Source organism: Chaetodon trifascialis, chromosome 23 (genome assembly GCF_039877785.1).
Source record: "Chaetodon trifascialis isolate fChaTrf1 chromosome 23, fChaTrf1.hap1, whole genome shotgun sequence".
Taxonomy (NCBI): Eukaryota; Metazoa; Chordata; class Actinopteri; order Chaetodontiformes; family Chaetodontidae; genus Chaetodon; species Chaetodon trifascialis.
In genome coordinates, this window is record NC_092078.1 from 3,823,598 (window position 1) to 3,851,141 (window position 27,544).

General features: G+C 46.9%; 1 protein-coding gene across 2 annotated transcripts in view; it reads left to right on the forward strand.

Moving 5' to 3' along the window:
- arhgap36 (Rho GTPase activating protein 36) overlaps positions 1 to 23,673 on the forward strand; it is a 48,207-nt gene extending 24,534 nt beyond the window's left edge. For both annotated transcript variants that reach the window (XM_070993063.1, XM_070993064.1), the window contains exons 2-12: positions 1,241 to 1,397; positions 6,863 to 6,931; positions 15,389 to 15,702; positions 18,091 to 18,325; positions 18,460 to 18,515; positions 19,228 to 19,378; positions 19,472 to 19,620; positions 19,723 to 19,899; positions 20,147 to 20,235; positions 20,313 to 20,539; positions 21,198 to 23,673. In XM_070993063.1, coding sequence (XP_070849164.1) covers positions 1,241 to 1,397; positions 6,863 to 6,931; positions 15,389 to 15,702; positions 18,091 to 18,325; positions 18,460 to 18,515; positions 19,228 to 19,378; positions 19,472 to 19,620; positions 19,723 to 19,899; positions 20,147 to 20,235; positions 20,313 to 20,539; positions 21,198 to 21,529 — 1,956 coding nt within the window. In that variant the 3' untranslated portion in view covers positions 21,530 to 23,673. The remainder of the gene's footprint in view (positions 1 to 1,240; positions 1,398 to 6,862; positions 6,932 to 15,388; positions 15,703 to 18,090; positions 18,326 to 18,459; positions 18,516 to 19,227; positions 19,379 to 19,471; positions 19,621 to 19,722; positions 19,900 to 20,146; positions 20,236 to 20,312; positions 20,540 to 21,197) is intronic.
- The last annotated feature ends 3,871 nt before the right edge of the window (positions 23,674 to 27,544 follow it).

The window sequence follows — 27,544 nt, forward strand, 5'->3', positions numbered from 1 at the left end:
CACTTTACAATGGAGCATGAAAGTGTGTGTGTGTGTGTGTGTGTGTGTGTGTGTGTGTGTGTGTGTGTGTGTGTGTGTGTGTGTGTGTGTGTAGAGTAAAGGGGAGGAAGAAGTATTCAGATCCTTTACTTCAGTAATACGTAATACCAGACTGTGAAAATACTCTGAATACCCTAAACTGCACCATCACCATCGGCTCCTGCAGGGATTTAGCTAAAGCAGCAGAGGCCAGTCAATCAATCATTCAATCAATCAATCATCCCGCCTTTTAACCTTTTTTATGGGTCAAACTCAACACTGCGCTGGTTTGTTCAGGCTTAGGAAACGTCCCTCCTGAGCCACATAAAAGCCGAACCCTCTGTTTTCACAGTCCCTCATGTGGTCGGTCGGTGGACTCCCCTGCTGAAGAAACAAGGCTGTGGACAGAGAGAGAGGCTTAAATTAGCAGTCACTGTGGAGAAATCTCAAGGATAAGAGACAAAGCTTGAACAAACCACAATCGGTACCTAAAAATATAATAAAAAGCCTGTTCCTGCTCAGAGGAGGACTGATGTCTGAGAGGAAGGTGGAAGATTTGTGCTCATTAAACTTCATCCAATGAAGTACAAAACCACTTCGACATATAATCTCACTGTACTCACAGTGGTACAAGTACTCAGAGCTTTTACTTCAGTGAAAGTAGCAGTAAATAAAAGTCCCGTATTCAGAAAAAGTACAAAACTATATAATATACTGAAAGTATTGCAAGTAAAAGTACTCATTAGCCAGAATAATGTCACTTTAATGTTGCAGCTGGCGAAGGTGGAGCTCATTTTGATTACTTTATGTACTACTGAGTGGTTTTATCCATAATAATAATAATACATCATAATTAATATTAGCTGATCAGATTTTGTGTTACTGATCTGAATTTGAAAGAAGCTTTGAAATCAGTAAAATGGATTAAAAAGTGTTAAATGTTGGGGAGCAGAGATCTAAAGTAGCAGAACATGGAATTACTCAAATAAAGGTACCTCAAAATTGTATCAAAGTATAATTCCTGAGTAAATGTACTTAGTTACTTTCAGTTTACTGTGAATATTTAGCTGTGTTGACCTCAGTGTTGGAGTGAGACATCAGCTCTTTCAGCCACATCCGTTGATTTTTGGTTTGATTGTCAGAGGGAGCAGGAAGTTAGCTGTGAACAGATGAAAGGAAAAGTGTGTCTCGTCCTCTCTAACGTCTCGTCTCCTCTCTTCAGGGGGACCACACGTGGGCCACCATGTTGGGGCAGAGTGTGCGCTTGCAGCCGGTTCCCATCCAGAGCCTGTCGGAGCTGGAGCGAGCCAGGTTACAGGAAGTCGCCTTGTACCACCTGGAGGAGAGAGATCTGGACTTCAAGGTCAGCATCCCCAGAGGTACGGAAAGGGCTCGTAGGACGCTGGTGATTCAGACTGTCGACCTTCTCAGTAGACTCTTTAGCAGCTGTCTGTCAACCCGGCACATCTTTCAATCATTTTTAAAACTTTGCAGTCACACACAGTTTGTAGGTAAGAGGTGAAAACAAGGAAAAAACGCTCTCAGTGCTTTAAAAATGGCCTCTCAGACAGTGGAGGAGTGATGGATTAGGAGGCCTAGAGGTCAGAGGTCAGAGGAGCAGGTTCAGGATGACACGGTCCACTCGGCGCTGCTTTACAGGACGTGACTGGTATGAGTGAACCAGCCCCGACCAGTGAACGCTGAGGTCAAACCATCCCCGAGCGAGGACGACCCTCCAACTGTCGAGTGAGCCGGAACAGTCAGGAATGAGTGTGAGGCAGGAGGACGTGGAGTACGAGGAGGACGAGGAGGACGTGGAGGACGAGGAGGACGAGGAGGACGAGGAGGACGTGGAGGACGAGGAGGATGAGCCCACATGCTCTCGTCAGTCTAAGGAAGCATTCTGCACGTGTTAACAATCCAAGCTGTCAGCCCTGATAAGACAAAGGATGCTGGTCTCACTCAATATGTTAACTGGAGTGTTTATCTTGGGGGGGGGTTAAAAAATGTGAGGCCATCTTTGTGGATAAAAACCAAACGTACGGAGCCTGAGAAGTGCAAACTGCTTACAAACTGCAGTGAAATACACACAAAGGTGGTTTAACTCAGCCGCTTCCTGCTCGGCCAACGAACGCCATTTTTAAGACGTTGAAAAGTGACTGATGTTGTTTCTGATCTGCCGTGGAAACGAAAACAATCTCACGTGGAGCAGGAGCCAAAAAAACCTGCTGGAGCTGAATATGATGGAGGCTGAGCACCTTCCTCGGCTCTGCTCTCAGTCCTGAGCTCTGCGGCTTGGATTTAACCTGACAGTCAGAGCGGATTCACAGCTGTGACGCCTGATTCATACGAGTCGCCGCTCTTTCTGCTGGTTTTTGCTTTTCGTGCTCTGGAACTGGAATTCAATACCCTCTTTTCTGATCCTGCAAACAAAACTCGAACTGAATTGTTATTCTGGCAACTTATTTTTCAGTCAATCATTGGTTTCTTTGCTATTCAGGCTCGCCTGTTTTCTAAAAGCAGGACCACAGTCGGAGACAGTGTTCTTCAGATTAAAGCCAAGCTCAGTCCCAGTGCTTTCAGACGTCCTGCACACAGTTTGTCCAGATTTCCATCATCAGTCGGGTTTAATCATGGCATCGCATCGTGAGAGACTTGAATTCTGACGTCTGACGTATTTCGTGCAGAACTCTCCGTTATCGTGCAGTGTTGCGTCGTACGATGTGCCAACGCGCCTCTTGGCCTCCGCCCGTACAGGTACATGCAGGTCAGTTTGAAACTTGTTCTGCAGTGTGAACGCAGCTTCAAGACTAAACTCCCTCTGACCTCCTCACTGTTCTTATTATCTCTGCCAAAGGGCCTAATTTCCTCTGGGGATTGGAGGAGGGGGTAAATGTCTCCCTCGTTTCCCCCCCTCACGTCTGCTGTTTCTGATTCGTCCTCCCTCTGGAGGCTCTCTAAAGTGTCCTCTTACTGTCCAGCCACCAGTTATTAGCATGCCCTCACAGCAACGAGCTCCACGAGCAGCATCAGTTGGTGCTTCTTGGCGTTTTGTTGCCCTGGGTCGTGCCTGTCAGGCGACTTAAAGGCTGTGAGTGAGGAGCTCCAGCGTCTGTGTGGGCTGCTGTCCGTCCTGCCTGAACAGCTCGGCTACGTCAGGCTGCGCTGTGCGTGTGAACGCTCTTTAATAACGTACTTCAACGCTCTCTCTCTCTGATGTTTGCTGACATTCCTCCTGTTGCCACTGAACAACTCCCCGAGTTGAAATATCGTTTGTGTGCAATCATCTCATCCCTCTGAACTCTGAGGTAGTAAATCCAGCCAATAACGCACGAGAGTTTTCACAAATAACCCGTAAATCTTCCAAACACCTCGCAGGCCGCAGCCCGGGAGGTTCTCTCTCATGTTTATCGGCGCTGGAGGGATCAGCGAGGTCGGGAGGATCACCGAGCGGAGACGCCGACGAGAAGAGAAACAAACACAGCTGATGGTACGAGCGGCGTGTGAGAGCAGTCGGCCTGTAAGCTGATTTTCTCAGCCTCAGCTGCGCTCTCCCATGCTGTCGCTCTCTCTCAGGGTTATTAACCCCCGACCTGCTCAACTTTGACCACGCTGCTGATTCAGGCCCAGTTTGGTCTCCAGTAAACAGTGAAGCTCGGCTGCCCTCGTCCACAGATTCCCTTTGTGATCGTAAATCCTTTTACGTACTCACTTGACTTGATGCGTCTGTATCCTGGTTTTCTCTGTCGGATCTTGTTTATTCAGTCTTTTGACAATCAGGTTTTCTGGCTTACTTGGTACTCATATCCTACTTCCTTCTTAGTATTAATACTGCATAGAAGGAACAGCAGTGCTGGGACGTTAAGACTGTGTGTAACTCATGTTGTGAGGACATAAATCTGTCACATTTTGGACAAAAAAGGTCCACTCAGAACACACACATGCTGTGAGGCTCGTCCCTGTCCTCCTCACTTCTGGGAAGTCTCGCACTTCTTCTCTTTGCTTTAATTCATTACTTATCTCTTGTCCATCAGGTCAGGGTTCAGTTATGGTGAGACCCTCTGTGTGACTGTTAAAATGTTTCAGGATAACTTCCTGTTTTGAACCACACGCTCGAGAATACCATTGATTGCTCCTGCCAGCATGATGAAATTATAAGAGAGCAGACTTCCCAAATAAATCCACATGGAGCAACCTGGGATGTTCAGCGTGCACCCGGCCTTGAATTAGCGATGTGTAAACACCAGCTCCACCTCACCAAAACAAGGCCTCCAGCCCACGCAAACCCGGTCGGAGAGGAAGGATGTGGAGCTCGTAAAACACAACAAAACGTTCCCTTTCTCCGCTGGAAGTGAAGTTGTTGGATGATGAAGCAGCGGCCGCAAATATGGGGAGTTTAATCAACAACAGCTCCGTCTTTGTTTTGCTTTAAATGCAGCCGAACAGCAAACGGCTGAACCGAGCGTCCAGTCCAAGTCAAAGGAGGAGAGATGTAAGTGATAGCATCAGACGTGATCCTACTGTCTGGCTCACACTGTGGGAATGTTGGTCCTCGGTGTCTCCCCTGGGGTGGTGTCCGTCCAGTCCAGCCGGCCCGTCACGGCCTCTGCATCACCTCCCTCTGTGCTCCCTCCTCGGCTTCAGGGTTTCTCAGCTCGTCTTTGTGCCTCTTACTGCTTACTGGACTCCACGCCTGTTTCTCCTTTATGCACATGTATGTGCTGTAATGTGTGTGTGTGTGTGTGTGTGTGTGTGTGTGTGTGTGTGTGTGTGTGTGTGTGTGTGTGTGTGTGTGTGTGTGCTTGCACCTGTGTGTCTGTTTGTTTGTGCGTGTGTTTCTGAGCTTTGTTGGCAGGGTGCTGTGGATTCTTTGTGAGACGTGTCAGTAGCTTTGAGACTGATTTGCTCTTATTTGGTGCTGTTGAGCTCATTCTCATGCCCCGTTCTGTGAATCGCTGCCCTTCAGGGACTCCAAACGACCTCGCTCCCTCCTCCTCTGACTTCCTTCCTCTTCACTTCTTTTTTCTGCTCCAATTTTACCTGGTTTCCACCTTCTTGGTCCTTTTGGCCAGGAGGAGTGTCACACCTGAAACAGTCAGACGACCGACAGAATTGCAGAGTTAATTCGCTGTACAAGTTCATTTTTAAGCAAAAAATACCAACTGTTTGCTGCTTTCAGCTTCTTAAATATGACCATTAATCATTTTTCTTCATTTTATATATTGCAAATTGACTACTGGATTTTGTTGATTGGATAAAACAGGACATTTGGCAACTGGCAGGTTAATTGATAATAAAACCAGTCATGAATGTTGATCCTCGTTATTTCTTCACCACCAACATGTTCAGGCTCTCAGTTCATCCACCTTCGAAGGTTTCGCTGCGCATCCACTGCAGCTGCTCGAGGAGTTCAGTCATGCATCTGTGTTTAAATAGATTCAGCTGACTGGTCTGACTGGTTTGGGTCAAGTTCCACCATCCTGTAACTGATTGAAATGATGTCTTTCCCCAAAACTCTCTGCAACAACAAGCAGCGATGCAAACTGCGGGAAAATGTCCGAGCGTGTTGTAATTGGAAGCTCGGGCTGTTTTCTCCTCTTAGCTCTCTGTGAATGTGCATTATGTAATCACACACACACACACTCGGACAGACATCGGAGGGGCGTCTCTGAGAGATTAGCCTTAGCTGGAGGTGGCGTGTGTGTGGTGGGCGGGGCCGTGCACTTTGGAAATAAACTTTAATTTCCTGCAGTCATGGGAATTTGACCCTTTTATCCCGTCTCGCTCACACACACACATTCACAGAGACACAAATACTCTCTTTTTTCCCCTAGTTGCTGGTTTTTCCCAGTGTTTGAGGAAATGAGCAATGTATTTCCATCTTTGCAGCTCCAGATATTGTGGACAACACTATCTGCGATGCGGGAAGCTCTGATCGTTCTTTAATAGGGAAAAGACCTTGAACCGGCGATGTCTAAACAGCTGCTTTAGTAACCCAAACAAAGGCTTCTTCCACCTAAATCCAGACTGAGGGGGAGGCCGAGCTCATGAAACAGGAGCCGACACAAAAGAAAACACACAGAGCTGCTGCAGCAACGTTAGCCACTAGCACATTAGCATGGGTGGACATGGAGGACGTCCTGCTATCAAACATTAGCTTTCAAGCTAACATCACTTTCTCCTCCTACGAGCATGGACGCTCCACGTTTTCAGGAAGTCAAGGTCAAACGAAGGAGAAGCGATGAAGATTGTAAGCAAAGGTCCACTAACGTGTCTTTCCAGAGCTTTCAGCCACATCTCATGGTTTGCTCAGATGTCGTAGTTCAGTCAGTGCTAGGTCACTTAAAGACAGTTAAGATGTCTTCCTGGCAAGTGAATGAACTCATCCAAGCATCTTTTTTTCTTCTTTCACCACAAAAAATCAGAATAACAGGTTTGAAAATCAGTTTTGACTGCGACTTCTCATTATTTATCGTGTCCATGTAAAACCAAACAGACTGTTTCCTTTTGTCTTTCATGCCTGGGCCTGTGCAGCCATTAAGCAAAGGGCTGTTCAAACAAACAACGAGGTCTCGGCCTGAAATGCTCTATTCTGAGGACTGAGGAAGAGGGACAAGCACTCAGGAGGAAAAGATAATAAGCAGAGGAGAGGAAAGGGAAAAAGGTCGTAATGAGGGTGGGTTTGTATTGAGGGTGTGTGTCTGAGATGATTGAGTCTCTTAAGTGATATCGGGCTGATAAAAGGAGCCTTCGTTACTGTTTACTGGAGCATCTTAACAAACTGCACACACTCACACATGACGGTTTATTCATGGCAGCCATTTCTTTGTGTTTTCCCCCACAGAAATACGCAAACGGAGAAAATCCCTGCGCAGGAAGTTTGACTCCTTTTCAAAGGAAAAGAAAGAGCGAGGTGAGTTCGTCGCACTGACGCAGTCACATGTGGTTGAACATGAAACCGTCTGCGGCCTCGGTTTGTCTCCTTTCATAAGTGTTTTCCCACAGAGTCCCCGCATGACCCGCAGACTCTGTCCTGTCTGCTGCAGTAAACATTACGACACACAATGTCCCCTCTGTCCATTAAAGCGGCGTTGCCCCCGTTGACGTCCAGCGGCTTTTACCGCTAATGGACTTACACACTTGAAACACTGTGTTTATAAAGCGTAAGTGTCTCAGGGCTGCCGGCTGACTCACGGTGCGTTCAATGACTCAGGCCTGTGTTTCATTGTCTCTGCTCCATTCGTGCGAACCATAAACTTAATAATGAATGAATGCGAACGCCCTCAGCGTGCTCTCCCGCGGTCACCCTTTCGTGTAAAAACACATCTCCGTCACCAGTGGCCTCATTACAGGAAGTAACACTTTCCTCTCCAGCACTCCTCAGGGTCCCTGAAGGCCTCTGGAGTCGCTGTGTGTCACTTGGTTTTTGGTAATCTGATCATTTTGAGGTTGGTTTTGGGTCCGAAGCACAAGGTCAGCTGAGATTTTAAAGGCTTTAAAGAGTTCTGCTTCAGCACTGAGGTCTTGTCTTGTGTCGTAATGCAGTTTTAAATCTTAGACGAAGTGAAGGTATTAACATAAATCTCTGATGTCACCAAGCACAGCGGCAGACTCTTTTATCATTTATATTAGCAGCGAAGCCGTGAACTCTCTTGCCAGCGGTGGAAGAATTCAGATCTTTTATTTAAAGGTGCAGTGTGTGAGATTCAGGGGATCTACTGACAAACCAAACTTTGGTTTTTAGCGTCAGTGTTAAACACCAACACGGTCTCTGGTAAACAGGGCCGTCGTACTGGTGATCGCTGCCTCCGGCCCCGGAGCTGTGTTTATTCACTGGTTGGACTCCTCTTCTTTTAATTTCCCCTCTTTAGCTCGCCTCCTTTACGTTCATCTCCCTCCTCTGCTTTCTTTACCTCCCTCCTCTTCTTCCTCTAAGCCATGTAGCCACTCAGCTGCCAATGTGACCCCAACCCCTCATAAAGAGATGTTCTCTATTCTCAGGTGATTATCACAGCAGCGCAAGATACGAGCCAATACACACACACACACGGCGCGCACACAGCACACATTCCCAGGCTGTGTGCAGGACTGTAAATCCTGCCTCCAGCCTCTTACACACAGGGACTTAGCTGAAGCTAACCCTGCTAATCAAAACACAGAACATTGGGACTTGGCACAGCGCTGCTCCCCTACTATGAAGCCATGCCTGTGTGGCCTTCAGAGGTCAGCAGGTAGCAGATTACAGGCAACAGGATTACAAAGTGGTTTGCTCTGAGTTACTTTTAGAAAAATAGGAATATAAAGACAGTTTTTATGTTGCTCGCCAGCTGTCAAAGCTGCGATGTGGGACTTTTACATGTAAACGAATGTTGCCAAATTAGTGCATTTTGTCGCGATGTTGTGTTTGAATCTGGTGTCTGTGGTGACGTTCCCGCACTGGCGCACCGTTATTGGTGCATCAGCCAGCAATGATTGGTTTGCTGACCACACCTGAAGGAAGGAGCAGCCATGAGGAGCACGCTGGAGCCCAAGCCTATGGTTTGTGTGATTACTCCCCCTGCCAGAAGGGGGAGACAGACGTTCCTCACTACAGGTTAAAGAATGATGGAAAAACCATCAAGTTCAATTTAAAGTTCTTGTTTTTTATTTGTTTTTTATTTCAGGTAAACAGATAAGGTCCAGGCTAATATTTTCTGCAGCATTTATTTCCCAAATGGTGACGATTTGGAATCTGTCAGTGTGCAAAATCTTTGCGTAATTGACCAGCAGGTTTTGGATTGGTGGCAGTTCAGTCTGTAGCAGAATGAAGGTAAGATGTGCTTAATGAAGTTCGATTTGTTCGACCACAGAAGACTAAAGCTGTTCTGCACTCGAAGGCTGCGTTGACCAAACTAATCAAACTCGGTCGTACTGCGTCGTCCCAGCATGTCTGAAGGAAAAGGGTGATTTGCAAGCTTTGTTTCGTGTCCTGCTTTTGGGTTGGGAGGGTCTCTTCATGGTGTTGCATTTGGTCCTACACCCAAAAATGGTTGTGCAGTTTGCTATTTGCGCACAAATGGCAAACTGCTGTTTAAATTAGGTGTGACTGAGTGAGTAGTCTGTTTTGGAAAAAGCCCCCCACCATTGTGATGTTAAAAAGTGTGTTTCAGACCCTGTTCGACCATCAATCCACCTCCAGTATTTGTTTATGTCTCTTTTTTGCCTCCGCCCTGCTCTCTCCAGACAGTATTTTTAGGAAAAGCTTAAACATCCTCTGTTAGATATAAAGGTTTGTGAAGTCACTCAGCTCAGCCCCCCGGAGGACCAGTACTATCATCCAGCTGCTGAGGTGGTGAAGGAGAAATCTAAATCTAAATCTGTCTCCTGCAGTCTTCCAGTAACAGACGACGACCCGAGGACCAGAAATAATAAAGACGGAAAGTAGTGAAAATCCTGAACAATGAGGCATTAACCAGTCAGACACACAGCTGACTTCCTGTCTGGGGTTCAGTGTTTGTTTTACCGTTGACTCCAGTGGGACGTGTCCAGGGGGACATGTCCTGGGGGATGTGTCTCATCAGAGAAACGCTAACTGCACAAGAGTAGCACAGGAATGACTTTTGTTCAGAAATGAGGAATGCTGGCTGTTACGAGTGAGAGTTTTTTTTTTCCCACAGTGGTCGAAAAAGAGGTCATGAGTTTAATCCCCCCCAATGCTCCACAACCCCTATGGAGCCAAAAACCTTCAGTACAAAACCAAGTAAAATATTATCAGAGTCATATGTAAATCTTGCTAAATTTTCAAGTTTCAAGGTTTCACAAACCTCGAGCAAATTTCCTTTTTCTAGATTTATGAATTCTTATATTTTATGCACTCATTCGATTGCATAAATATATTATTACCTTACAGGAATGTCATATCCAAATGCACTTATAAAGGTCTATTCTCATAAAATTTGGTTGAGAAATATGACATCCCTTTATTTAAAGCTTTTAGAAAACATACAGACTGAGAACAATATCTGACTAAAAAAACAAAAATGTCTTGGGTAACAAGGACCTCGTGTTTCATGACATTTCTTGAAGAATTTAAACAATGAAAGTGAAGAAAAAATATTCCAAAGAAGTACTAGAACAAAGTCTATATATATGCTGATACATATGCATATTTATGAGTTGTATACAATCAAATATGTACATCATCTGTACACACACAAACAGATTTAAAGTACATGTATTACTGGAAAATCTGGCACCTCTGAAAGAAAAAAAAATCAGCCTTAAAACAGTCACTAGGTGTAATTTGTGTTTATTCATAGAATATAACCTACAGACTTTATTCACCTTTCATTATAACTCTATCAGTGCGGCCTTGGACCCCTCACTGGTCTAAATGTCCCATCAGCTTTGCTGCTGTCGTCCAGCGCTTCCAAACTGCCACAGCCAACTATTAAATCCTCAACTGTTAACTTTAAACAAGCAAATACTTTGAACGCCTCCAGTGCAAACAGCTTGCCACTGGATGCCAGGAAACGTGGCCAAATGTCAGGAGGCAGCAGCACGGAGGGGGCAGCCGGGCTGTTCCTGCCAACAGACGTCAGGGCCGAGGAATAAGCCCAGGCTTACTGATCGAACAGGCCCGTCAAGAGCTCTGCGTGAGACTCATTAATAGACAACGTCTTTTCAATGGACGGAGACCTTGTTGGCAGACCTGGTGTTTGTTTGAAATGCACCGGGTTATGCAGGGTGGTGAGGCGAGTGAGGAAAACATCTTTCAATCAGTGTCAAGACAAGGCGTCCGTCCTGCTGGTACTCAGTGTACAAACAGCCATTGATGCTGATTGGAGGTAAATGTGGCTGTTAGTTACCCAATGGGAAATTCCTGAAGAGCAGCCCCAAAAGCAAACATTTTTCATCTTATAGCCTACAACACGCTGAAACAATTACTACAGTTCACAAATCCTTGTCCTGATAGTTGACAACAAATATCAAGATTGGCCCGTTTCCGCTGCAGGAAATGGTCCAAGGCTCCAGCAACCACTGCGAGATCTCAACAAGCTTATCTGTGTTTTGACCAGAGGAATTAGCAGCCCGGCCTCTTTCTCAGGCCGTCAGATACCAACGCTTTGTCAAGCCCCCCTCCCCAGACCCACAAGGTACCCGTCTATATGAGACGGACCAGGTTTTCGACTGACTCCACGGTAAAGCCATCCGAGGCAGCGCTGGATGCTCTGAGCAGCTGGTCCAACACGTTCACATCCCGGTGACACACAAAGCCTTACTGCCAGAAAGCTTCTCCAACATGTGGGGAATGGCTGCAGTTTGGTTAGCTTTAGCCATCAAAGCTACTTGGTTAGATTCAGGAAAAATCGTCCACTTTTGACGAGAGGTTGCCTGTATCAGACACAAGGGCTAACAGGCTATTAGAGTCAGGACGTTTGCGTAGCTACTAAAGCAGAAATAAGCGTAAAACATAAAGTAGCTAACGTAGTGAATGACCATTATTATGGTAACCTGTGTGATTCAAACAGCTTTTCTAACCTGGATTAAGAGAGCTGATTTCTGTTGTTAGCTAGCAAACAGCTAGCAGCTGACAGTAGCTAAAGAGTAGCTTTTGATATCATTCTCTGCCGACCTTTAGCCTGTTTATGAGCCACTGTGTCGTACGATATCTGCCATTACCAACGACCACGTATAGCTTCACATCTGTTGCGCACATTAGCCATCAACTCGTCAAATCTCTGCTTGTATCCCTTCGTCAGGCCAGCAACAAGCTAATGCTAACTGGCGCTTGGCCAACGAGGCACCTGTCAAGGAGCTTATCTGAGAGCCTGGCGCCTGATCTGATGTCGGCACACGTGGAGGAGGCCTGGTCAGATCCGCCTCAAAACAAGAGGGCAGAACATTTGAAATTGAGTTGCAGAGTGAAGGTAGACGCCAGTAGATGTAAATCGTGGACTGAGATTTGGTGCTGAGATGACCGAAACCCTGAAAGGAAAACCTGCAAACCATTTCATAGCTTTGGCTCTCATTCCATCATTTTACATCATAATATGCAGAGAAATGCAATGGCAGCCTGTTCTCCCTGTTGATCATCCTGTGAATGATGCGTTCAGGGTACTGCGTACGCGCTGAATAAACTCTAACAACCTGAGAGTTATTTCCAGCTGAATCAGTCCCGTCCCTTCAAGGCTTCACGTGGCGTCGTGCCAGCGTGCTGCGGCTGTTTGACCTGCTCAGGACTTTTCTTACCAAGTGTGACACGTGTGGGTGTGTCAGCTGTCCATGTGTCTTCATTCAAACAACCCAGCGTTCAGGGATTCTGCGAATGTGGCCGTCCGTGCATAGACGCAGCCCCAATTAAGCTGCTCTGCGTTTCCTGTTTCGTGCATGTGAACGACACATGCAGGGCGAGCGCCTTCCCAACACCAGTGCACTCTGGGTATTTTAGGCGCTGTGGAGTGAAGCGGTCACTTTGCGCTCGGGCTCGGCAGGATGTATCAGTCGTCCTTCAGCTGGACGCTGTGGGTTCAGGACCGCAAACTGGCAAACATCCTCCCTGACGACACGTCATTTAGCCGGATTCTGTCGCTGAGCTCCCAAAGGCGAGACTAAAAAGAGGCCATGAGATGTTACACGAAGCTTTCTTGATGTCAAACTGAACCCAGGGACAACGTGATTGAGCAAGCTGGGTTTAAGCATCGTCTATAAATCATCACATTTTTCTTAAATCTCTTGAATTTGCATGAACTGTTCATCATCATAGGCAGCGTTTGAGGTTCAGTGAATGGTCAATTACTCATACAGCAATGAATAATATAATTACCCTATAATTAAGAGTCTCAAGATGTTTGGGAAGGGGATATTGCTCTATCAAGGATGGTGATAAACTGCCTGTTAGCTGTGTTGACTTCTCGGGGTCATTTAGAGGTCGGAGAGCTGCTGACGTTGCAGTCAATAAGACTCATTTGTGGTTTCACAGAGGGCCACGTTGACCCAGGCTTTGTTGGACAATTTAAAGGTCATCTTCTAATTGGGGCGGGTTCAGTTTAAACGTGAACCCTGTGCAGGGTAAGAAGCTTATGGGGGAAAGTCGCCAGACAATAAAGCGTTCACTTTTGAGTTCATTAACGGAGACCGAGCCAGGGCTGTCCAGTCCAGTCCAGTCCAGAGCAGAGCAGTTTGGGTATCTTTGTGATACTGAACGTCTTTATGTGTTTAAAGACTGTGGACAGTCGATGTAGCGTGCAGCTCGTACAGCCCAGAAGAAGAACAGCAGGGCCGGTTTTTAGCGCTGGTTTAAATGTCGGTTTTTGCAGAAGATGTCCTCATTGCAGGCAGACAGTCGGCACCTGTAGGACGCTGAAAGTACTTCTGAGGGTGCAAACTGCTGCACTTACTTAATTTCCCTGGTGTGGGATCAGTCAAGTCTGATCTAACTTTACAAACAGTGTCGTTGAACATAATCTGTAGTCTGGCATTAAGACTGTTTGGCAAAGGGTGGTCATTTAACCAATTTAATCAAAGTACTTCGACATTTTGACATCTCTTAATTTTACTTGACTTATAAATGTGCCATAGAAAGTCAAAATTATGACTTTGTATCTTAATATTTCAAACAAAGTTGAATCATCTTGTGCAGACCGTGTCGTGTTCTCGCGCTCAAAGCATCCAGATTCCTTGAAGATAAACATCGAACCGACTCTCCGACTGATTCTTTCCTTCTCGCTCTTTAAGCTCGGCCTTTGTTTCTCTTGTCGCTGCTCTTACTGCCCTGAATTCACCTCTCTTCTGGATCTTCAGATTGCAGCGTGTGCTCGTGTGCTGCAGCACGGCGAAGGATTCGCGCTTTCCTCCGAGTGGCTGACCGCGAAACCCGTGCGACGACGGCAGCGGCCTCGCGGCCCGTAACGCCGGCTGTAAGCCTGTATCGGTCTGAGTGTGATGTCTGGTTTGTGGCTGCGGCTGCTCTAACAGGATCACCTGTTGATCCTCTCTCTCCATCCATTCTGTCTATTCTTACACTACTTGTCTACTTGAACCTGTAATCCCTCACCAATGAACAAGGCTGCACGTTCATGCATCAGTACATTTGCATCTGTCTTTACTCTATTTGTTGAACTCACAAAACAGAAGGTGACACGATGAAACAACACGACGGGAGCTGAGAGGGCGACTTCTGTGCTGGAGCTCCTCCTCATGACGTTAAAACAGAGCGGCTAAGGGAGCAAGAGTTGGCTCAAAGTTTAAAGTTGTCAAACATGACATGAAATAAATAGAAAGTCGTCCGGCTGTGAGCGTGGGAGGTTTCGTTTGTTGTTCGGCTCAGCTGATTCCCGAACGTAAAACACACGAACCAGTGCTTTACACACATAACAAAGGTCTAAATATATGAGTAGAAACACTCAAGGACAGAAGCGTCCATCAGTATGAATGTCAGATGTTGCATCGCAGCCTTTTTATTCGTGCTATCCAGAAGCTAACGTTTCGCGGCTGCTCAGACTGTTTGATTGTTGCTTTGTCGCTCGAGTCTTGCCCTGATGGTGAAAGTCGGATCATCTTCCTGTTTGGAGTCCAGATGGGATCAGCTGAGAGGAATGTGCTCTGTAAACAAAACAAGGCTCAGGACTCCACTTTTCGCTCGGCTTTCAAACGTCCTCGTAGAGATTCGGCTCAGAGGGAAAAGCAGTCGTCGCCTCTCTGCAGAGAAAAGGTTTTAATGACACCAAATGAGTGAATTTCTGGAGGGATTTGCAGACCGTATCAGGCAAAGGTTTGCAGTAATGACTCTCTGGACTGAGTTTACTAAAACAAGACGTCCCTGTTGTCTGCCGTGGACGATGTCAAACAGTTTCTAAATCAAAACTGTTATTAGAAACACGTCGTCCAGTGTTTAACTGGTCACACTGAGACTGTCGCTCTCTGCACATTTTAGCCTCGACAGTGAAGTCCATCACAGGTTTCTCTGCCTGTAGTGTAGGAAACGGGTTTTTGAGTGTTTAGTTTTCATTGTTTTTCTCCTGCTGGTCCTCAGGTCGAAGCGAAGCGTCCTGTTTATTATGGTGAACTTTCTGATCTGACCTCTGTGTCTGACTCCTCTGGGATGTTGTCGAACAGCTCGGCCTGTTAAAGCTGCATGAGCTGAATGTGTTTTGACCACTTTGGAACATTTTGAAAGGGAGCATTGACTCACGAGCACCTTGTTAAGACGTCAGTCGCCTTTGCGAACCCCAGCAGACACAAAGAAACGCTGACGGTCATTTAAAGTCGTGTTTCTGTCACAGGACGAGCTAATGTTCACTCCTGGATGATCAGCAGCTGCATGCTTTTCGTTTGTCTTTTCCAAAGAGAAGCCATGAGTTAACTCCTGTCCCATCCTCTCCTCCCTCAGAATCGACCCCCATGGCGTTCGGCATCCCCCTCTCCCAGGTCATCGCCAACGACCGGGCCTACAAGCGGCGGCAGGACGCCCTGAAGGAGAGCAGGCGGGACTGCCTGGACCTGGAGGCCAGCATCCTGCGCTTCAGGGCCGAGAAGAGGCAGTTCTTCAACGGGAACAAGCCGCTGGTCAGCTCCTCGTCCATCACGGGCGGAGGTCCCGGCTCGCCGTCCGCCAACTCGGTGGCGCCGGCGCCCGTTTTCGAGAGCCAGAGCAAACCGCTGTCACCTACATTTCTGGACAACAGCGGCCGAGGACAGAGGAGGGTGAGACTGCCGCAGCGACTTTGTCTCAAAGCTGTGTTTTTCTGAGGATTTCAGGGTGACGCGATGTGTGTCACAGACGACAGGACGCAGATACGTACGTGTTCACGGCGGATATTGATGCTGCGACGGAGCAGCTTTGAGTTCCCGTTTTTTTTACGAAATTCCACATTTAATCAAGTGTGTGTGTGTGTTTGTTTGTGTGTGCTGGCGTGTGTGTGTGTTTTCAGAGAGATTTGAATCTAATTCCAGGGAACAAACTGGCGAGCTGGTGTTTGTTTCTGCAAGGCTGGAGCGTGCGTGCGTGCGTGCGTGCGTGCGTGCGTGCGTGCGTGCGTGCGTGCGTGCGTGCGTGCGTGTGTGTGTGTCCTGCAATGACACCTCCACAGCGCAGCTCGCTAATCTCTGACTGCATCTGCAGCTGTAAACATTTTCACTCTGAATTCCTCCACTTGTCGCGTTCGTAGGAAAACGCCACGTCGGAGCCGTGTGTGCGTTTGCTTTTCTGTACGTGTGTCGTCGTGTGTGTGTTCTCTGCTCCAAGCCGTCACACCCAGTAATCCTCCCCACGCTGATCTGGAAACAGTGGTTATGCTGAGCCTGTAACGAGTATCATCACAGCCTCAGAGGACGGTCATGGAGCCTGAAGCTGCAGTAAACACACACACTGGTGAAATAACAGCGTGCTGACCGGCTGCAAGCAGCGATCATCTTCATCATTCATTCATTATTTCTTCATTTATTTATGTCACAAGTTCACAGAGCAGGTGGAGCTGCAGTCCGAGCCCCGGACGTTCTGTTTACAGCCGGCCGCCTGAACCAGTTTTGGTGTTTTTGCTCGATGAAAAGAGTTGCTGTTGACGTCAGTGCAGCAGAAACACTTCACGTCCTCCCTCGAGCTCAGCAGCTCCGACGCTTTGAGCTAACACTTGAAGCAGTTCGCTTGTTGGGGGGATTGTTTCCAGTGATTCGTGCAGTTTTTGGGGTTCATGGTCGAAGTCGCTGCAGGTCATGTGATGCTGAGTGGAGTCATCCGTTAATTCCCTCATCTTTTCGTCACTGGTGTGATTTATTGGCCGCTGCAGATGATTCTGCAGGCAGCCAGATGTGTGTAATCACTGATTACATGCAATCAGAGGAGAAGGTGACTGACTGTAATCAGCGCTGGTTCAGCAACATGACAAATGCTCTGTTTACTGTGACTGCACCCTGCAGGGGAAGTGTTCAGCGGGCAGTTAGCTCGGTTTATTCTCAGCTGATGGAGTGAAGATGCAAAGAAGAAGGTGCAGTTAGACACTAAAATTAGAAAGTTCTGCTCCTTTAGCAGAGAAAAGTGATCCAAAAGAGGTTTTCTGCAGCAGCCTGACAGTTATTGAATGCCGTCTGTCAGCAGGTGATATCAGCATTTAGCTCAAAGCACTGCTGCGCTCCAGTCCAGCCTCACGGGGGCGCTGACGTGGCCGCACAGAAGTCCGATCTTTGTGCGTAATTCCAATGAAAAATCCCACTTCTGCTTTATTTATGTTGATCATTTCCCATCAGCCCTTACAGACAGCAGAAGTGTTTGTTTGCTAAAAAGAGGAAAAGAAAACTTTTCCATCCGTCTCCAGTTAAACGGGACCCTGACTCGCCCTCCTCCAGCTGCCTGGACTGTAGCAGCTCGCTGTTTACACACACACACGCGCACACACACACACACTCAGCGTGACGAATGAGGCCTCGGTGTCGTGGCGTTGTGTCCTGTGCAGCGACAGAGACACGGCAGGAGGAAAGGTCGGATTCTCTGGCCAGACCTCCTGCACTGGGACCAGGACGGAGATTGATGAGGGCTTCAGGATAAGCTGTGCGCACACTACACACTAATCGCACACTGGAAAATGACAAAAATGGCGAGCGAAGCCACGTTGGAAATGTCTTTGTTTATAGAGAGAAAGTTCCAGCCTCGCTCGATTCTGCTTGATTTGTCGTGCTCTTAACTTCTGTGACAGCAGTTATTTTCACTGCTGATTGGTCCAGAAAATGTCAGGAAATAGTAAAAAAAAAAAAAAGACCAGCAGTCCAAAATCCAAAGAAAAGCAGAGAATCCTTCAGTTTGGAAGCTGTTTGTTGTTTCTGTTGAAAGAGGACTTCAGGTCCACTGAGCGCACGCACGCTGCTGACATGCAGAATGGACTAATAATGATGTCTCAGGAGCGTGTGTCCTAAAGTACTCATACTGCAGATGAAATAAATGTCCTCTCTGTTGGACATCCCTCCACAAACTGTTTGCAGGTCCCGGACATCTGATTTATGTCTCCGTGGTGTTTGTCTGCAGCGTCTCAGATGTTTCTTGGATGTGTCTACTCGTCTCCTCGTGACGTAAGAACCTTCTTTCCGTCTTCTCCCCTGCAGGGTGGTCTGTCGGTGGACTCCATCTCCGACCTCGTGGACAGTCAGTCCCGCCTGCTGGAGGCGCTGCAGCTCTCTCACCCGGCCGAGCTGGAGCTGAAGAAGTCGGCGGGCGGCAGAGGAGGAGGAGACGGCGGCGGCTCGGAGGGGAGGACCCAGACCAAGCTCAGCCTCAACCCCATCTACAGGCAGGTGCCCCGCGTGCTGGAGAGGTGCTGCGCTCACATCGAGTCCCACGGTGAGACACGGGACGGGTTTGTCCCCAGATGAGACAAACTGGGTTAGCGTGGAGAGTTTAAGTTAAACTTGAGACGGACGCCTCGGTGTCCACGTCAGGAAACGAGACTTGATGAGACTCTCGTCTGTCCTCAGGTCTTCAGACTGTGGGGATTTTCCGAGTCGGCAGCTCCAAGAAGAGAGTGAGACAGGTGAGGACATTCACACGCACGCACGCACGCACACACACACATCTACAGCTGAATAAAGTGTCTCGGGATCAGTGGAGGAAGGTACTAATACCACATCCAAGACCTGACTGAAGTACAAGTATGCAAGTATTATCAGCAAAGTTATGAAGTAAAAGTACTCATGCTGTAGTAAAATGTTCCCTGTCAGTGTTTTTTTCTGCTGTTTGTGTATTAATATCACTGCTGCATTAACGTGCACGTCCTGTGAGAACCACGTATCTCCAAAAAGCGTGCCGAGCTCAGAAAAACAGGCTGTTTTCAGCTTTGTGACGATGCTCTCAGCTGATCTGAGAGGATTGTTAAAGAGTTTGTTGAGCTGAAGGAGGAGGAGGAGGAGAAGTTTCTCAAGACGTGAAGAAACACTTCATCCTGTCAGGAAAGGTGGAGATACGTGGTTTCACTGGCCGGGGAGGGTCTGAAGATTCACTCTACGCTGGATATAAAAATATAAAAATAATCCTCCAGTGAGAAGCTGGTGATGTGTGACATCCTGTTTTGGAGGAATCGTGTCCATCAGGGGACAGTGACTCCTGTTTGACCTCTGTGTGTGTGTGTGTGTGTGTGTGTGTGTGTGTGTGTGTGTGTGTGTGTGTGTGTGTGTGTGTGTGTGTGTGTTGTGTGTGTGTGTGTGTGTTTTTGGTTTTTTGGGTGCGTGTGCGTGTTCGCTCCTCAGCTGCGGGAGGACTTCGACGTGGGGGTGGACGTCCAGCTGGACGAGGAGCACAGCGTCCATGACGTGGCGGCGCTGCTTAAAGAGTTCCTCAGGGACATGCCCGACCCTCTGCTGCCCCGCGAGCTCTACCCCGCCTTCCTGCACGCCAACCGTGAGCACGCACACACACACACACACACACGTGCACGCACACAGACTACGCAGCAGTAACAGTAACGCCTCCTCCTCTCTGCGCCTCCTGCAGTGCTGAGGGGAGCAGACCAGCTTCAGTACCTGCAGCACCTCCTCTACCTGCTCCCTCCCTGTAACTGTGACACGCTGCTGCGCCTCCTCAGCCTGTTGCACACCGTGCAGAGCTTCGCCCAGGACAGCATAGGAACGAACGACGAGGAGGTGAGCCGAGGAGAGAAACCTGCCTCCAGCTCCGCAGTTTACCCAGAAAGCTCCATTCACACACTCTCTTTCTTCCTCCTCCTCCTCCTCCTCTTCATCCAGATTCCCGGCAACAAGATGACGGCGGCCAACCTGGCGGTGATCTTCGGGCCCAACCTGCTGCAGAGGGAGCGAGGAGGAGACGCCAGCCCTCACATCTACGCCTTGGGGATCGAGGACAGCACGGCCATCATCAATGTGACGCTGGTGCTCATCCAGAACCACCGGAGGCTCTTCATGGTACGGTCACGTGATCGGGTTCAGCAGGACCCGGTTCAGAGGCTGAGCCCACCCCGTTTATGGCATTCTGGTCCTGCAGATAGTTCTGGTTTCATGAGGCTTTGAGGCTGCACCTCTGTGGGTTTAGTTTGTAGCTTCCATTAAACCAGAAGCTTTGAGTCCACTTCAGACCGGGGTCCACTTCAGACCTGCAGCCTCTCAGAGAACGTGAGCTCGGCGTGCTCTCATGCACCTCTGCTGTTCACAGGTCTCTGCGGAGCTGCAGCAGGAGGTCCTGATGAGCCTGATCCAGACGGACCCCGACATCATTGACTACCTGCTGCGCAGGAAGCTCAGGTAACCACGACAACCAGTCTACCAATCAGGTCCTCAGAGTGCCACGAGTCTAGCCTTGACTCTCACTTCCTCCGCAGCGGCAGTCACCTGACGGTGGAGAGCGGCGGCGAGTCGGGGGGCCGTCGGGACACGGGGGCATCTCTGGACTCCGTGGGAGCGTCCAGCGGGAGTCTGTCCCCATTGGAGCCGCCGTCGCCCCTTTTCCCGCCCGACGGCAGCGGCGGCGAGGGCAGCCTGACCAGCGAGGTGTTCCTCAACGTGCTCAAGCTGAACCAGAACAGGAAGCGGCAGGAGAACAGATACGGTACTCGACTGGCGGCTTCCTGTCACATGATCTCGGCGGGTCGACGCCGTGTTTACGACACCGAGCGCGTTTTCACATCTAAACTTACACATCATGTGTTCTTTAAAGGCTGATTTCTCTTAACTTTCACCAGGAAAACCTCATACCTTTAAGAGGGGAAATGAAAACACGATGCTTAATATTTCTCTAAAAACAAATTGAATTGGCTGAATTGGTTGATTTTGCTCCATTTAGATCAAGTTTAACAGCATTTAACTTAACATCTGATTATGAAAAATCCAATTAAGTAAAACATTTTTAGCTGCTTTGGTTTTTCTGCTCATCACCTTAATTAATTTTTAAACTCCTCAAACTGTCTGAAGGCTCTGAACAGGAGTGTGTTTGGTGATAAATGAGGCCACAGCTCCACCTAGCTGTGACAGAGGGAACGTCGCAGAGGCTTGAACAGTGAAAATGAAAAGAGTCAGAACATTTGTTGCTGTTTTAACTCTTAGATGTTGATATAGAAAGAGATTTCTAGAAGTTTGTTGAACTTCATTTAACCAAACAGGTTGTTTTTAAAGGGTTTTTCAGTTTTAGTTTGAGTTTGTGGCTCATTTTCTCCCATTTGAACAGATTTTCTTCACCTGTTGAACTTTTTCCTGTCTGAATCCTCCAGGTGAGGCTCCTCCAGGTAAATCCATCCGCCACATGCGTCAGTTCCACTCCCACCACAACCTGCTCAGCCTGGCCCAGCCCTCCACCTCCAGACCCCACGCTCAGGACCCTGACGGCCAGGACCGCAGGGCTGCGCTGGGCTCGGCACTGGGCTTCACGCTGGGTGGCGGCGGCGGTGGCGGCGGCGGCGGCAGCTGCTCCAGCCTGAGCGGCTCCACGGAGAGCAGCATCTGGGTGAGGCAGACGCCGCAGGAGGAGAGCAAACCGTCACCGGCCGCTAACTTCTGGGACTTCTTCACCGGGAAAGGGTCGGGCTCAGAGACGATGGTATGATGAAGGGCGAGAAGAGGAGGAACAAGAAGGGAAAGAGCGTGTGGGTGAAAAATCCCCGGAGCAGCTAGTCAAAGAGCGTTAGAGTCCGGTTTGAAGTCAACAGCTGAGTCTCTTGAACGAGCTCAGAGGAAAAATCCTGAATCCTAAATTTCCAACCAAGCTTCTGACTTTGAGGAAGTCTGAATTTCCCACTTTTCCTGCAGCTCTGGAACGCAGCTTGTGTATGGATGTGAAGCGGGGATGCGGAAAGCACGAAGAAGAACATGAACAAAGTTTTTCAAAGACAGTTTGGATTGATGTCGACTTTTCAGATGTCGGTGAATGAAGAAGAAGAGACTGAAGGCTCTCTGGAAGTGGACGCAGTCGTGACTGTGATGTACATAATGTGATTTTACACGCTCGGCGCTCGTCTTTACTACCTAGAACTGCATGACTAACTGTAGCTGCATGGACTCCACTAACAGGACACCGCACCTTTGCTTTGTGTTGTTATCCTGCAGTGAGCTACACCTTAGCTGCACCTCCACGAGCAGCAGCCCAACATTGAGCTAGAACGAAACACCTCATCAGCTTTACTGATTCCTGTAAATATCTGCTGACTCTGAATCTGATGCAGCGACACGTTTGAAAGAATGCTCCAAAAGCACCTGTTTGGATCACTCCACAGGTAAACAGAGCTGGATCCTCTGAAGCATGAAGGTTTCTTTAGACCACCGGAGAGTCGGGCTGGACCTGCCTCTCCTCCCAGAATTAGCTCCAGTGCTCTTTGTCCAGTTTCACGATGCCTGGTTTTAACAGTGAGGTGACATTTTCACATAACGTCTGTTTATCTGGAGTTTATCTGTCAGTTAGCGACGCCTCCAGACTGCTAACGAGACGTATGAGTGCGGTTCGTTCCTGCCGTCAGAGTTCTTATCAGGACAGATCACAGCGAGGATCATCCAACAGCATTTAACGAGCTCTCGCCTCCAAACAGCTGGAATAGAAAACCAGTCGCTCAAACACGCAGATGTTCAGCAGGTCAGAACGATGGAGAGGCTTTAATCCAGCAAACAAAGGATCTGATTTTCAGGTCAAAAGATTAAAATGTTTTTTAACATCAGAGGTTCATTTAAAATGACGCCCCGTCTGCTTCCAACCCCTCCTCACCTCAGATTTCTGTAGGGAGCTTTTTCCATCTTGTAAATGGCCTCAATGTCGCGTCCAAGTCATAATCACAGCCGGAGTTTTCCTGTTTTTATATATGTGATTTAACACAAACAAACATGGACGCCTCCCATCCTTCTGCTCGAGGTAAATAAACCCTCATATAATAAATATGCTGTGAGTTCAGAACTCAGTATTATTGACAACATCCCACCACAACAAAAGTCGCAGCGTCGTCATTTTTAGGTTTGTTTTAGTGAAATGAAAGGCTGATATTGACCACTGACTATAAAAGTCATCAGAAAAGGAAAAAGAAATGTTAATTTTCTGCAGCAGAACTTCTTCAGAGGAAGAGAAAAAATGTTAAAACTGTTCAGAAAATGTCAAATTCCACAATCACGAACTCCAAACTGAGACGCCACCAGCCAAACGGACGCCGCGGCTGTCATAAAGGTCAAGAATGAGCCTTAAATCTCAGCTTTTTTCCTAATTTCGTTCATTGGTCTATGAGCAGGAAAACCTTCTCTTTCCAACCTTGTTTGATCTTTTGAGCTGAATCAGCTGTTTGCCTGAAAAGTCTGATTTCAGCAGCACTCTGACCTCTGATTTAACATCACAGCGGCGTCATCACAGGGTGCATTACCTCCCTTCAACCACAGGAGGGCGACACTCACCACATCAGCTCACTGCTTTTCCCAGCATCTCCTTTAACATCAAACATAAATGTATTAGCTTTGGGAATGAAGCCAGAATCCTAGAAACTGTCCATGTTTGTGTGTTTCTGGCCTCTCTGTAGTAGAAATCCTTGTTTCTGACCCTGACGTTGTATTTCTTCACCACATGTTGTACAGAGTCCGTCCTTCACCTCAGCAGGTGGACGTGTCCTCGTTCGTCTTCCTCGTAGGGAAAACGAGATGTGTGTTTTTTGTCAGTGATGCATTTTTCTATATGGTTGTAAAATCCGTCGAGACCTGAACTGAATTAAACGTCAGACTGCTCGTGTGTCGCTGCTGCTGCTTATTGAATGTGCTCTGAGTCACCAGCTGGTTTCAGGGGGAGTCTTCAAGCATCTGAGGAGTAATCAGGTGAGTCAGAAGACAAAAACAAAACACCTCAGAGGGAAGATGAGCTCACTGCTGCAGTCAGTCTCTAAACTTCTTCAGCAGCCTCTGATGATGTGATCGTAACGTTTTACATCTGTCACCTTTCAGGAGTGGAAACGACATCAGAGCCGAGTTCTTCTTCTTTGGTGAGTTAATACTGTGTCTGCTCGCTCAGAGCTGTGCCTCAGGACCTTTTCATGCCCTTAAAGTGAAGCAGAGAGAGGCCCCATCACGGCGTCACTTATTTAGTTGTTAGCAGTGATTTTTTTTTTCTTTGTTCTTGCATCTTACAATGTGTTTCCTGTTCTGACCCGCCAGATTAATCTGATAACTCGTCTGATAACTCAAAGCCTTAAAATTAAGCAAATTTCTTTTTTTTTTTTGTCATTATATATCAGTTCATACTTTATGATGACCCCTCAGATTCATCTAAATTGCCTTAAAATGAATCAGGTTCCACATTTCTGCTATAAATTACTGCTAACTGCTCTCAGATTTAGCAGAAATAATGAAACAAACATGCAAACGTTCATTTTGGAAAACAACAAACAGGACGTCGAACGTTTCTTCATGTCTGTTCAACTGATGCAGGTTTAGTTTCAGGGCTCCTTCACCCAAAAACACACAAACATATGATATAAAGAACACTGAAATCAACCCATTAACACAGAAATAATGATGCCAAAACATGAATGCTCGTTAAAAATCGCCGTCCTTCGCTGCCTCGTCTCTCTTCTAGCGTCCTTTGGCTCAATATCATAATAACAAATTTTCACTTGTTAATCAAAACATGAATTAAAAAAAAAAAAGAGTTTTTCCCCCCAAAAATGTGAAAACTGATAATTAGGAGATGGAAAGCAATCTGCCCAAACAGAACGTTCTGTCCTCAAAGCAAATGTTTTCCTCTTATACTTTCATCGCTGTATTAATTCTGTTTCTTTGTTTTCAAAACCTCATATTTCAAACAGTCACACTGCAGTTAAAATACCTGCAGGCTTCCTGAGAATATCACATACTGTAATATCAGCACTGATACTCAAACTGCAGTTTGGATTAAAATATAGAATAACATAAATAGCATGAAGCACAGTCACAAAGCTGGACTCTGATTGGCTGATAAAACTTCCCAGACGGTTTGTTCCCCTGAACCATCTGGAAGTCATTCTTGGAAACTGTTCAGGAAACTGCAGGCGGTCTCAAAAGATCTGTGGCAGGTGATTGGATGAACCATCTGTCACAGGCTAACATCAGCCAATCAGGTCAAAGAACTGTGGAAGAGTAAAGGTTGTTTCCATGGAGACAAGCCTTCCGTGATGTTCTTTGCTCTTCAGTCACTGAAACATCTGATGTTCCAGCAGCTAACGCTAACCTCGTGTTAGCTTGTTGTTGTTTTGAGCCGTCATCACATCTAAGCCCCGCCCACAGCTGTCAGTATTTAATCACAGGATGCTGATTGGTCTGAAATGACTGCATGGATTCTTGGCTCGTCAGATCTTGTCAACTCGTGACTCCATTTGGCTGACAAATGACATAAACCTGCTCTTTGGAGGCAGTTTGGTTTCACCACAGACTGAACTGTTAGCCCAGAAAAGACAGGAGACGGTGGATTATTCCATATTCAAAACCAGTTTGTGTTTTATTTCAAACAGTTTGGACGCCGTCATCCCCAAACTTGGCTGCATCTACGTGAACTTCAGACAGCAGCTTGTGCAGCGGCAGCAGCTCCCACAGAACGACCGACCGGAGGCGGATTCGCCAGTAAAACGTCATCCACAAAAACCAGGTCAAAGCACTGAAAGGCGAACCTTTCAGAGACTCAGCCGCCTCCATCTTTACTGCCAACTCTTCCTCTTTTCTCCATAATGGACAATTTGATGCAAATCAATGTGTAAAAACAGAATTTACATTCCTAAAGTTGAATTTCAGAGACACAAATGAAAGAGTTCGAATGTTTCCTGAAGGCAATCTGTCGCCTCGGGCATCGTTAATGATTCGTTCGTGTCCGTGAGGCTGCTGTCGCTCTGCACACTGGTTGCAACGTACGATATCGGAGTGTTAATGACACATTCAGTCACCGTTTGCCCGTCACACACCGGCTTCAAAACATTTACATTCTTGGTGAGTCTGAAAAAGTGGGAGTGATGTGGACGACTGAAGCCCTGGAGGGACATTTCAGAGGACAGAACAACTAATGCTGTTAAAGGAAAAATCCACCAGCAGACGCCAGCTTTTGATATTTGATGAGTTATTTCCCATAAACCCTCAGAAAAGAGGTAATGTTGTAAAACTTAAGCTCCCGAAAGGCGCTCATATTCTTTGCAGACGACGTTGTATTTTAAATGATAAAATCAACAGTGCTGTAAACACTGATTGGGTAAATAATCACAACACTGAGCATTTGCATGAGTAGGTTGAAGTATTTAAGCTGAGTATTTAAGGTTCACATGTTCTCCATGAACTAGCTGCTCATTAGCATGCATATTACCAGCATAGCACCAGCTTTCCTGCAATAACCTCTAATATTAAGTAAGGAAGCTGTTGTTCATGAAATATGATCTTAATAACCCTCAAAATAATCCATTAATACATTAGATAATGACTAATAAACAGCCAATAAGATGCTAGCATGAATGCTAATGAACAGCCAGTTAATGGTTAATATGTGCACCTTGGTCGTCTTTTCGTGCTCTTCAACGTTACGATCATCAGCCAAATGTCTCTGACTCATCTGAGCAGTTATTAACATGAAAAACACCAAATTATAAAACCAACTGCCAGACAAAAAGAAAAAGTTGTTCTCGTGGCTGAAAGTGGATTTTTCCTTTAAAACAGCAACACACAGAACAGTTCAGTCAGTTATTCTCTGCACAGCAGTTTCTTGTTCGGACAACTTCATGAAATCTGACAGTTTTATGTTTGTTTATTATAATAATCAGAATTATATTGTGGCTGGTCAGATAACGTGAGCTTTGGTTGGTTTTCGGCTGCCTGGGACGCCGGATTGGTGGAACTTTTTAAAGCCCAGGCGCATCGATTCATTATCGGAACAAAAATATTTCGGGATCTAACGTCAGCTAACATTTTCTGCTGATTACTTCAAGCGATACTTATATTCCAATAATAACATCTGTATTTATGTACACGTCGGCATCTCTCGACACACACTCCCCAATGAGACCAAAGTAATCTTCAAATATCCAAAGCTGCCTACACAAGAGCGGTAGACCAAATTCAAATTAGTGAAATATATCAAAAGAAGAGTGAAACGTCTAAGAAAAAGAAGATAACATAAACACTCAGAATAATAATATTAATAGTATTTAAATAAAAAAGAGCCTTTTGACCAGTCTTGTTGATGATGACATTTACATTGTTGGGGACTAATTATTTCCATGAAATGAGATTTTTAAAAGAATCAGAACCTCCAAACTCAATCTGTGGACTTTTATCAACACAATAATGTGATTTTGTGCTTTTTTTTCTCTTCATTTATACTCAGAGCTTAAAACGGGAACACGCCATTGAACGTGACTCTTACAGGAGTCTACAGTGTCCTGTGCCTTTCTACTCCTTTGCGACCATAACCTACGTCTTCTGACTTTCAAAACTTGTGGAACTGATGGAAACGAACCGGCTCAACGCCCCCCAACAGATTCAGTTCCCTTTCGTGAAGATTAGTTGAGTTTTAGAGCAGCACGGACAGGGAGAGGAAACAGTTCAAGTCTTGGTGAGTGAAGGGGAGCGTTTGTGACCCGTCATCTGAAGT